Consider the following 12,812-nt stretch of genomic DNA (forward strand, 5'->3'; position numbering starts at 1 on the left):
CTCCATTTGTTTTGATTTGATGTAAAATATTCTCAGGTTAGACAATTACAAAAGATGTAATTGATTGAAAGTGAACTCTAATGGCTGTCACAGTATCACTATATTTTTAAAATAAATAACTGGGATATTCATGTTTAAGTAATTGAGTCTCATTTGGGTAACAACATTGAGTGATTGGTCATACTCTTATTACTTAAATCAATTTTTTATGTATCAATCATAACATGTTATATCAATAGTTAATGAAAATTATCACTTAAATCAATTTTTTATGTTAATCATAACATGTTACATTAATAGTTAAAGCAAATTATAAAAATTTCATTATTCTCTTTGAACATGTTAAAAGTTTTAAGCTATCACAAAAGAGGTGGTATTATGTGTAACTATTGTATGCGATATCTCTCATGGAATTGGTCCTAAGTTGGTCCTAGACTTGGGGATTCACCTCATGTGAGAGGACATAGCTTGCAACATATTACACAAAATAATAAGCCCTCACACAGAGACTCATAAAATAATAAATTTAATCCTCACCAATCCAAATACCAACACAAACTTCATGATGCTACTTTGGCTGTCAGCTACATTTTGGCCTTCGACATTGGAATCTAATGACTTTGGATGTCCATACATGCATACGCATAAACATTCACGATCACATATAAAATATGCTTAGAATTTACCCCATACTAAAAAACATCTGAAATGGTAGCAACCATATTGCGACTTTAATCTCATTTAGATAGACAAGTACTGTAGTGTATCAAAGAGTATTATAGCATAATGTGAAATTAAGATCCCATCTTGCACTATCCCGTCATTCCCAAATGATCATCATCGCGCATTTTTAGTTTCTGCTTTACATAACAATATCCCATCTGTCATTTTCTATGATTTTGTAGAGGAAAGAAAATCCTAGTTGATACTGCTGAAGTACTGTTTTGCATGAGGTGCTTGTGCCATAAAGTAACTTGCTAGTTGTCTCATTAGACAACAAACTCTTGGAAAAGGAGATCTGCATCACTCTCCTTCCAAAAGTAAGAGAATTGATATTATTATTACCTGATACACAGTTCTAACGGATGGGGCATGTATTCGTGTATCCATGGTTTATGCCTCAAGGGAGACTCCAAAGGGCTTTATATTGGTGAGGTTCCACATTATCAAAAAAGAATAGCATAAATAAATCTGTTAGAAACAAGATATTGAGAGGTGGGAATGTTGGGGAACAATGTCTTCCAAGATAATAGAATGGAAGAATAATTAAAACAATTCCACCTTCAATCATGTACATCAAAATGGGGAAAAAATGAAGAAAAAGCATAACTTAATTGATGGCACCAAAGAATCGATTATATGTCTCTTATTCCACAGATCTTTTAACACATTCATAAGCCTTTTAATTTCTATGAGAATGATACATAGACAAGAATGACTACCTCTTTGAGGCGACTGATGGCTCAATATTTCTTGAGAGCACATTGCCAAATTAGGAGTAACTCTTTCCCCTGAGTATGGTATAAGAACTTGACTAAGAGAACTGGAAATCTGAAATTGAATGAAATTTTCATTAGTTATAATCTGGGAAACAAAGAATGTAGAAGAAATCCAGTAGCTCTTCAGAGTTTGTCCTATAAATCAGTGATGGTCTTGATGCTGGGAATGCTGATAAAAAAAATTTCCAGCTTTTTCCACTCTACAGCCTACATCCTCTGAGAAATATGAATTTTTCGGCTCATTTTCTACATTCTCTATTCCTATGCTGCATGTCTCACCTCTTGAGTTGTCTCCCATGTGTTCCCAACCATTCCTCTTCCGAATCCATGGGGGCCCTAATTTTGTATTATTCCATTTCTGCTGCCTGAAATACTTCCTTCCCAAGTCATATGAGGAATCCCTTGCTCGCTTAAATGTCTGTTGACTATTTGCACATGGAGTGGTTTCATCTGCATAAGAGGCAGGGCAGTTGCTGTCCCTACGTCCTTCTTCCGCAGGTTGATTAATTGTCAAAGGATTAAGAGAATGCAAAGGTGCATGGTCTTTGTGATCCCGGGGAAATTGAGGCAATGGAGGAAAAGGATAGAAAGGCATGCCAGGAGCATTAACCCAACACTCTGCACTTTCTTCCTGGGGTGTGCCAAAGTTCTGTACAATTGACAATGGAATTCCATAAGAGACAGGCAAGCGAGAAATGAATTTCTCCTGTGGCTGCCCAATAATTGCATCATCAGGACACTTGGTATGGCAAACATTTTGTTGATGGAGATCAATAACAGTTGAAGAAGCATTCAATGTACCCAGAGCTTGGGGAGATGAAAACCCAGGTGGAACATCCTCAGGGATGTTCTGCCTTTCATTGTCAGCTCTAGTAGTGTCATCATGGTGACACTGATTTTGAACACAACCAGGGCAATTCCTGTTCTTTCTGCTTACGCTGTCTATAGGATCCACTGACACTTCAACACCCCCTTGTGATGGCCTGGATTCACATTGCTGCAGCAATGTAGACTCAATCTTCTGTTCCTTCCGCTCAGAAGATCTTGAATCTGGGTTTGTCTCCGCTGGCTGATCCCATCTGCTTTTACGTTTACGAGGTTTTGTCTCCTTAGCTGGGCAACTACCAACACAAGGAGAAAAACAACCCTCCTGGAGACCAGTATCACCTGAGGTTGTTGCAACCATTGCTTGCTTCACACAATCAATTGCTTCTGTAGGTCTTACATGCTGATCATGCCAATACCCAGGTTGTGCTGAAGACCTATTGCAGTTTGAACCCCTGCGACTCTCCATCCTACCATCATCCCTGTCCAAGTAGCTAAGTTTTCTGACAGGTCTAGGAATCCACTTATCTCGGAAGTTCCTTGCAATTTGATGAACCTGTATGTGCACATCACACCAATTAATACTCAAATCTGACCCAAGAGCAGACAATTAGACATTGATGCATCAACCCCCCAAAAAATTTCAAACAATAAAATGACAAACATCAAAAATAAGCGAATTCAAAAGACTATGTACAAGTTTGCCAAATACCTGTTTGTCATCGTGCTCCGTAAATGACAGTATTGATGCCCTAAAGCTGCACAGAAACATGTCTCAGGGACAAAAGAGCTACATGCCTAAGATAACAATTTAATTGACTTGACTAGTTTAAAAATAAAAATAAAAACTCATTGGTTTGAGTTTGCATCGCAAATTTATAGCCAACCACAAGAATTTGCTGCCTCAGGACCAAGAGATAAAAGGTAACAGAGGTAATAACGATGTCCTCCTCAAGTTTTTACCCATTTTGAAAAAACATTTTAAATATGGTGAACCAAATGGCCTCTTCATGGTAAACATGAAATGTTTTAATCTTTCCCTTAACCTCAAGATTTGGCGGGCAAACTTAGAAAAAGACAATTTCAAGTAAAAGCAAACCCCACTCTAATTACACTGATTCATATCATACTTATCAAAAAAAAAATTACACTGATTCATATCAGCATCATAGTGATTCAAACAATGATTCCATATGAAGCTAAACAGGAAATAACAATATCGTTTCTAAAGAGGACTTTGACACTACCTCATACCTTACAGGAAAATATTTATATCTTGCAATCACTAAAACATACCTTTTGGGACCAAGGCTTTATTCTTGTGGTTGGTGGGGGCAGGATTTGGGGTACGTTTAGCATAAACTTGTGAAGTATACTATTATGTCAAAAGTTCTGTACTTTCCAAACGTATTTCTTTACAACCAAGAATAATCTAGCACAGAATCCATCAACATACAATTGGGGACAGCCAAGGGCCAACCTCAATAGTCTGGTCTAAACTGTTTCAGAGTGGTAACTTTCTTTGACAAAATTTGTTTTTGAACTTATAGCCTTTCCAAAAGTCTCTTGACCTTTCATGTATAAATATGTCCAGTGGGCTACCAGTATTTTTTAGATAACTACCATTGTGAAAAGCCTATATAGATGACTAAAGTTTAAAATATTTCTCAAATTCAGGCTAATCCCTTGGAGGATCACAAAAGCAATATCCTCTTGCCCATACTTTTTCCATACTTTCCCATTTATATTTCAGTTCTAAAAAATTCCTGCATAAAAACCCTCCTCCCAAAAGGAATTATTAAAATAAAAAATAAAAAAGCAAATAACATTTTATACCTTATATTTTAAGGGTAGTTTCAAATTGAGGGTGTGTTTGGTTCACTTTAATGGTGATTACATTCTGATAGGAATAAGTATTACAAATTTACAAGGAATGAAGAGAAAAATATATTTTTACACTCTTTGTGATAATTGCTTAGCATTCTGTTATGTATATATTGGAAGAAAAAATTATATAATTAAATTAAAAGAGCTCACAACTAGTTTAACCCAACAACAAACATATGACAAGGTATTAATCCAACAGGCATAATAATCTAGAAACAGTAAGGCCAAATTAGATAATATCTTCTAACCTCTCCATTCCAGGACAAGGAGGACCTCCATTAATATGTTCTGGTGTTAGTATCTCCCTCATTGCCAAATACTCTAAGACCTGCAGAAAAAGAAAGTGAGTATGCTGTTCCCCTTTGATATTACTGAAGACAAATTTCTATTTATTAATTTTTATTTAAGCCCAGCCATGGTCTTCCATAATAATGTGCTCAAAAACACACCCCCTCACATGGAGAAAAAGAGTGCAAAAATTCTGTTCCCTTTCTTTTGGTAGTACAGCAGCAGATTAGATATAATACGACATATCTAATCCCAGCATCCTACATTCAGTTTGATCAATAAAAAAGACAACTTTATCATCATTCTTTCCAATATCATGGTGTCTTTCTCTCTTCTTTCCTACCACGTGAGAACTGATAATAGAAGGGTAAATACCCCACAATAAGTGCATTTCCTTAAAACTTGTGTATCTTTCAAAGGGGACACTTGTTTGTAAATATTGGATATATATCAAATTTTCAGAATAGGACTGATTTGAACTTCTTTTGGCAGTATAGTGTAGCCTAACCTTTACTTTTCACTATCAGCTTATCTAAACATAAGTATTTGACAACCAATTTGTCATGCAAAAGATCATGTGTTACTCTCATTCTACAATCCATAAGAGGACCTAAATCAATTGGGCTATGCAGGGTTCCAAAACAGCTTTTTCTTAAATTAACAAAAAAGTTATTAATAAAATAAATAGATAACTAGTCTATCCATATACAGAGGAGATTATATGAAAGATGTAACTGATGCTTTCCACTCCTTGGGTTGCTGGTCATCTACTGGGATTTTTGGGTTTAATACTGATATTTTACCAACAAATCCAATGAATCTGAGTGTAGTACTCTTTTTTTTTTGTGAAAGGAAGTGTGTGCAAGTTGTTTATTTCAAGAATAGTCTGCACCTTAAGAAGCTTCCGGAGGATAGGAATCTTTTTGAAGTCCCTTCTGTACTGCTTCATTATGTTGTGCAGCATCCGCAAACCTGAAAGTCAAAGCAACAGAAATGGTTTGAAGAAATACAGGTATAACTACATAATTTTAATTTTTACAAATTTGGGAAACAAATTGTAAGCATGCAACAAAGCTAAGAATACCTACCATTTTTGTTAATTATATCAATCAATACTGCTCGTGATTTTGTTTTCAGAAGTGCATCTAGGATCATTGAAAGATCTCGATTGCTGTGAAAAAAAATGACAGAAAAGCGCTTGAATATAAAATTGTCAAATAAACACTAAACATACAAGACAAAAACCCAATAAACCATTAGTAAGTGTGCATTTGGATTAGGATGGAAAGTTAAAATTATTTTACTATTCAGCTTATTTTTTGTACTATTCATGGGTCCCACTGCACTTTTTGGTACTATTCATGAGCCCTACTGTACTATTTCAACTAACTTTTACCTTTATCTACAGTACTTTCAGCAATAAGTTTTCAGTTTCAGCAAAATAAACTGTATCCAAACATACCCTAAATGACCTTAATTACAACATAAGACACCTAAATGAAAAGAACTATCTATGAGATACCTCTGAATTGCTTCACCATTGCCACTATCACCTGATGCTGCAGTGAGAAGCAGAAGCTTCAAGTAGCCTTTCGGGGCATCCTGTGAGAAAAGAATGTGGCTTAAAAAATGGAGTAACAAAAGCTAGACGTGCAGAAAAGAGGTACAAGTTGCAAAATATATTTTAGTAAAAAATTTCATTGAAAAAGGAAAAGAGAATGCCACATAAATAAAGGCAAACAGATCAAAGAATACATGTCACTAGGAAATCAATAAAGTCTACAAAAGACATCAAAGGGGCGTTAGAGTCAGAATTAATATTGTACTGGGTAATATTGTACTGGGTTGTACTATTGTGCCGTATGGGTGGTACCTTCTAGAAAAGTCTAGAATATTTCAATGATGAGGTGTCCTAGTGAGTTGTCCCTACCCACTGGCACTATTAGAATATTATCCATCTGAAACCAATTCTCCATATATAAGTAGTAAATTGACTGAGGCAGAATGTGAAACTCCAAAGATAGGGGGAAAGAAGCATTTTGGATTAGAGGGCTTCAAAGGGATAGATTGAGGATTTAAGTCTTGTCGTTCAAGGAAAGTCTGAGAACCACTCCATGTCTCTAATCGGCAACAGTAACTACCTTCAGGCGACTTAAATAAAGCTTAGGGCAATCCAACACAAGTTACTATTGGATTAAGAGATGTAAGGAAGTTGGTGACTTCAATGGCTGGCGTTCATTTTGTACAATCACGGAGGGCTATCAAACTTCAATATCTTCACACCCACAAGATCAATAGTCGGCTAATGCAATTGGAGGAGCAAGGATTTAAAGCATCTTCATGATCAAATTTATAGCCACTGTCCATATTATTTCAACTGGTACGATAATTTGTGAGGAGATAATGATACTTTTGTGAGGATAACAAAAAAAACTAATTCAATGGGAGATGTAGACAAGTTGCTATCTTCGGAGGAAGAAGTTTCTAGTCCTATGTTCGTGGAACATGCCATTAGAGATGAGAGACCAGAATTTTAAATATTCTGAGCACAGACCATCAAAATCAAGTCATGAAGAAGCTCAAGGGTTTAGGAAAATTCCTGTGTGCATCCTATGAGGGTTTTGAAATGATGTTACTTGCTAATTACTGGCTATTGAGGGTAATTTCCTTCAAAAGGAGTCCCAAGCCAGTGTCTTCAGGGTCAGAGTTGAAGAATCTGTAATGCTCAGTCAATTATGGGCCAATAGGTTCAAAAAGGAGTAGCAACAGAGGTGATAAGGCATTGCGCTTGATTACATGAATCAGAAAATTTTATCTTGAAACATGAGGGGTTTAGACAATAAGGGAAATAAGTTGAGACTCAAGACTTATTCAAGCTATGGAAGGCAGACATCATTTGTTTGAAGGAAATTATATAGAAACTCATTACAAGAGCTTTGTTAAGGAGCATGCGGTGCTATAAACATGTATATTGGCTAGGCTCAGCAGGGGCGTCTGGAGGAAAGCAGATTATGGAAAATTGAAGAAGTGGAACCTTGCGTGTCATACATTTTCAAAATGTCACCCCAACAAGTTTGAAAGGGCCTTTTTTGGAGTTTATGTGCCAAATTGTGATAGTGACAGGAAGAAGTTGTGGGATTAATTGTCAGGTGCTGGTGGGAGGTGCCTTGGTGCGTAGGTCAGGACTTCCATGTCATTTATTACTAAATATTCATATGGAGGGGGTAGTTTTACTTGGGAGTAATAATTAGGCGAACCAATCATTCTCTAGAATTGAAATTCTTTTAACATACAAGTTTGAAAATTTTTATTGAAGTGAATAGAAAAAAATTCTATTGATATTCTTATCATTGCCAATTTTAGAGGATTATTTCCAAATATGGTCCAGCAGAGGCTTCCTCTTTTGCATTCAGATCATTTCCCCATTTTGTTGGTTCTTCAAGACCTTTGAAGTGGAAGAAGCCCATTAAGATTCAAAAGCTTACAGTTAAGATCTAAAATTTCATGGAGAAGGTTAAGAAGTGGGAATCATAATATTTCCAAGGCTCCCTGAGCATGTATTGGCTAAGAAACTAAAGAGCTAAAAGCTTTGAAAATGGACTAGAAGAAATGGAACAAGAAGCTGGGTAAGGTGGGCTAGATGAAAAATCAGTTATTAAAAGAGATTCACAAGCTGGATGCAATGGAGGAAAGTAGACCTTTGTCAGTTGAAAAAATAAGAGGCTCACTCTTTTGAAGGAGATTAGTTGGAGACAAAAATCAAGAGCCTTTGGGATACTTATGGTGAGTTTGACATCAGCTTTTAGCTTTTATGTACAAATTTTTAAAATCTCACTTTTTCCCACCTTTTCTCACTTTTTCAAATTTTTTCAAGGTAAAATTATGCTTTAGCACACTTTCAACAAAAGGTTTTCAGTAAAAAGCTAAATAAGCTATTCCCAAACGAACACTTAGTTCTTTCATCGTCTAGCCAAAACACATTGAAGAAACAATACCATAGGCAACATGTCTATAGATGGGGAAGTGACAGCTGATCAAGAAGTCATAAAAGTCAATTGTACAGTTTACAAACAGATTTATGCTAAAGATGGCGTTCAACAAACTATACTGGATGGATTTCAGTTTTCAGCCATAAATGAAGATGAAGCCAATTGGATGGAAAGACCTTTTAAAGAACAAGACGAGGTGTTCAACAAGGTGAAACATGTATGGAGATAAAGTTCTAGGCCTAGATGACTACGCAAGGTCATGTCTTTAGTCTTATTAGAGCATAATCAAAGATGACATCAAACAAGTGTTTCATGACTTTCACAAGAGGGATAGAGTGATTTTAGAGGTGAAGCGGTTGGCTTCGTTGGAGGAAATATCATTGAGACAGAATTCTAGAGTTTTATGGCTCAAGGAGGGAGATAATAACTCAGTTTTTTCATCGGATGGCTAATTCCCATAGGAGAAATAATTATTTGGGTAATTTAGAGGTGGATGGTGTGGTATATGAAAATAAAGCTAAGGTGGTTGCTCAAGTAGTGGGCTTTTATCAAAACTTATACAAGGAGACAGAAACATGGCGACCAGCGGTGGATGATTTGAATTTTGATACTATTGGGGAAGTGGAGAATGGTCTGCTTGAACAGAGATTCAAAAAGGAAGAAATTTTACAGGTTGTGCGTGATATGGACAGGGGACAGAGCCCCAAGACCTAATGGATTTACGATGGCCTTTTTCCATCATTGTTGGAGGGTTGTGGAGAGTGATATTTTAGCATTCTTTGATGAATTTTATGATTATGGTAAATTTGAGAAGTCCTTGAATGCTTTGTTTATTGCTCTTATTCCTAAGAAACATAAAACCTCCAACATTAGAGATTTTAGACCAATAAGTCTACTGAGTAGTGTCTATAAAATCTTGGCTAAGGTCTTGGCATACCGATTGAGAGGGGTGCTAGATGGCCTCATTTCTGAATCTCAGAATGCATTTGTGGGGGGTCATCAGATTTTGGATTCAATTTTGGTTGCAAATGAGTGTGTTGATAGTCGTATTCGTAGTAAGATACCTAGGGTAATCTGTAAATTGGATATAGAAAAAGCCTACGATCATGTAAATTGGGAGGCCTCGCTTTACTTGTTGGAAAGGATGGGTTTTGGAGTTATATGGCAACAATGGATCCATACTTGTATCTCTACTGTCCAGTTTTCAGTTTTACTTAATGGCTCTCTAGCTGGTTTCTTTGTTAATTTGAGAGGTTTAAGGCAAGGAGATCCTTTAAGTCCTATGCTATTCCTTCTGGTGATGGAAGTATTTTCTAGGATGCTTAGACGTATGGAGGAGGCTGGTATTATTAGGGGGTTTTAAGGTGCGTGGTGTGGGAGGTGATGATCTCACTTGTTATTTGCAGATGATACCATTTTGTTCTGTGACCCTAGTGTTGAATAGTTTTTCTTCATATTAGGATGTTACTAACTTGTTTTACAGCAGTTACAGTGCTAAAGATTAATGTAAGTAAAAGTGAGATAGTCCTGGTTGGTGAGGTGAATAATTTAGACGAGTTAGCAGAAGTTTTGGGCAGCAAGATTGGGGTTCTACCTATGACATATCTCGGTATGCCTTTGGGAGCTTCCTACAAGTCGTCCTCTATATGGAATCTGATTTTGGAGAAGTTGGAAAAACACTTGGCTAGGCAGAAAAAAACATATCTTTCTAAGGGGGGTCGCTTGACTTTGCTTAAAAGAGGACGCTTTCGAGTATTCCCACCTATTTCTTATCTCTGTTCACTATTTTCTCCTAGGGTGGCTAATGGGATTGAGAAGGTACAGAGGGATTTACTCTGGGGTGGTTTGGTAGATGAGCATAAACTTTATTTGGTAGGGTGGGATAAGGTGTGTTGTCCTTTTGTTGATGGTGGGTTGGGGATTAGAAAATTTACTACCTTTAATAAAGCTCTTTTGGGTAAGTGGTTGTGGCGTTATGGGATTGAGGTGACAAGATTATGGAGGCGTGTTATCGCATTGAAATTTGGGGAGGAATTGGGGGGGGAGGGGGGGTCTTCAAAGTCACGTAGGGTGTGGTCTATGGCGGGGCATTCGGAAAGGTTGGGAGATTTTTAGTAAGTTTCTTTCCTTTGAGATTGGTTTGGGGAGTAGAATTTGATTTTGACATGATCATTGGTGTGGAGATCAATCATTGAAGGGAACTTTCCCAAAGCTATTTGAACTTGCAACTTATAGGGAGGCATCTGTGGCAGATATGATGGTGAGTTACACTTTGGAGGAAGGATGGAATCCGACGTGGTTCTAATGAATGGGAGATGGAGTCGGTGGGGGCCTTTACTCATACATTGGAGTCACTAGGTCCTCCTATTGAGGGTGGAGATAAGATGAGGTGGTGTTTGGGGTCGAAAGGGGTTTTTGATGTAAAATCCTTTTATGGTGCATTGAGGGGATCAAGCTCTATTACTTTTCCTTGGAAGAGTATTTGGGGTGTGAAGGCTCCACGTCATGTGTTGTTTTTTGTTTGGTCAGCTGCATGGGGGAGGTTTCTCACAACGGTCCATTTCATTATGGATTGGTGTTGCCTATGTAAATGTAATGGGGAGAGTGTGGATCATTTGCTTCTACACTGTGGTGAGGTTTTCGGTTATGGAGCTTTGCCCTTAGATCTTTTGACGTTTCTTAAGTTCTACCTAAAACGGTTATTGACTTGCTAGCCGGTTGGAGGAATTGGTTGGGCAAACATTCTTCATATGTTTGGAATTTGGTACCACATTGTGTGATGTGGATTATTTGGAGGGAAAGAAATAATCGCATATTTGAAGATTCAGTGCTTTATGGGGATATGCTCTTAAGAGTTGTTTGCACTTTGTTTGATTGGTCTCGTGCGTGGGGTTTTACTTCTTCCAAATCCATTCCGCTGTTTTTAGATCACTTTTTTCTTGTACATAAGTTGTTTTGTTTTCCTTTGTTGCTTGTAAATATTTCCTTCATTTACTTCATCTCTTTGATGGAGTAGCTTCTTTTTAATACAAATTTCTCTTACCTATCACCAAAAAAAAAAAGCAACATAAATTTGTAAAAAGCTTGAATACTACTTTTAATGCACTCATCCCAAAAAGTTTGAATACTACTTTCAACACACTCATCCCAAAAAGACCTAGGCCTTTGGAGGTAAAGGATTTCAAACCTACAGCCTAGTCGGTGAGATCTATAAGATTCTGATGCAAGTACTAGCCAATAGGTTGAGGATAGTGCTTCAAAACATTTAATTAGTCTCAAAATGCATTTGTTAAAGTAAGGCTAATTCTAGTTAATTTTTCTGAGGGTGCTAGGTAAGTTAGATGCAGAGAAAGCGGTGTTAATGGGATTTCCCTATTTACGCGTTAAGTAAGTGCGGTTTTATTGAGAAATGGAGAAGGTGGGCCTATTCCTTCATCAAAGAACACAAAGCCCAAGCTTGTTCTTTGAAGAGAGGATAGGGTAAAGTGTTTCCGTACAGAAATAAATGGGAGAGAATGGGGTACTTTCTCTTGGTTTATTAGCTACAACGTGGGGGATGGTAATATTCATTTTGATGTTCACTTTGCCAGAGTGGCACAAGATTGGGAATTGGAGCATGTAGCTTCCTTCACATATATGGTATATTCCTCTAATGTATGAGAAAATGGAAAGGATAAATTGTGTTGGAATTGATCAAAATGTAGAGTGGTTGAAGTCAAATCTTTATAAAGTTTCTAAACTCCAAAGAGAGCCATCTTTCCCTTGGAAGAGTATTTGAAAACCCAAGGTTCCATCTAGAGTGGTATTTTTTTTCTTCAGATAGCAGCTATGGAAAGAATTCTCACCATAGATAATCTCAAGATGTGACAAGCTAGTGAGATTGATTGGTGTTGTTTCTGTAATAAGAGCAGAGAAACTACCGGTCACTTGCCATTCATTGTGATTTTGCTAGAGAAGTCTGGTAGTTGGTTTTCAGCCTATTTGGAATTCAATGGATTATGCCTCGTGGTGTGACTGACTTCCCAGCTACCTGGCAAGGCTTTGGTTGATATCGTAGTATAGGCATTTGGAATGTGATTCCTCATTACCTTATGTGGTCAGATTTATGAAGGAATGAAAGATCAGCTTTAGAACTTAAGCCCACATTCCTTAGATCCTTATGTAAGTGAATATTAGCTTCAGCACTGCTTCCATTTATAACTCAGCTAAGATGCTTGATCTTTGTAATTTTCATTAGTAGTTGTTAGTGCATCACTTGTATACTTCCTGTGTACCTGGGTTGCGCCTCTACTTATTAAAAAAAAAGTACCAGGGTTGCACCTCT

At 37.1% G+C, this 12,812-nt stretch overlaps 1 protein-coding gene across 2 annotated transcripts in view; it reads right to left on the reverse strand.

Annotated features, from left to right (window-relative positions):
* Positions 1-1,313: 1,313 nt before the first annotated feature.
* The window catches only part of LOC142618455 (histone-lysine N-methyltransferase ASHH2), a 29,843-nt gene continuing 18,344 nt past the window's right edge, over positions 1,314-12,812 (reverse strand). The window contains exons 13-19 of one of the 2 annotated variants that reach the window (XM_075791394.1): positions 6,022-6,101; positions 5,588-5,670; positions 5,392-5,471; positions 4,460-4,539; positions 3,037-3,082; positions 1,779-2,880; positions 1,314-1,551 (exon numbers count right to left, since the gene is read on the reverse strand). In XM_075791394.1, coding sequence (XP_075647509.1) covers positions 1,535-1,551; positions 1,779-2,880; positions 3,037-3,082; positions 4,460-4,539; positions 5,392-5,471; positions 5,588-5,670; positions 6,022-6,101 — 1,488 coding nt within the window. In that variant the 3' untranslated portion in view covers positions 1,314-1,534. The other variant, XM_075791393.1, reaches the window with a different exon arrangement.

This window comes from Castanea sativa, chromosome 12 (assembly GCF_040712315.1).
Source record: "Castanea sativa cultivar Marrone di Chiusa Pesio chromosome 12, ASM4071231v1".
Taxonomy (NCBI): Eukaryota; Viridiplantae; Streptophyta; class Magnoliopsida; order Fagales; family Fagaceae; genus Castanea; species Castanea sativa.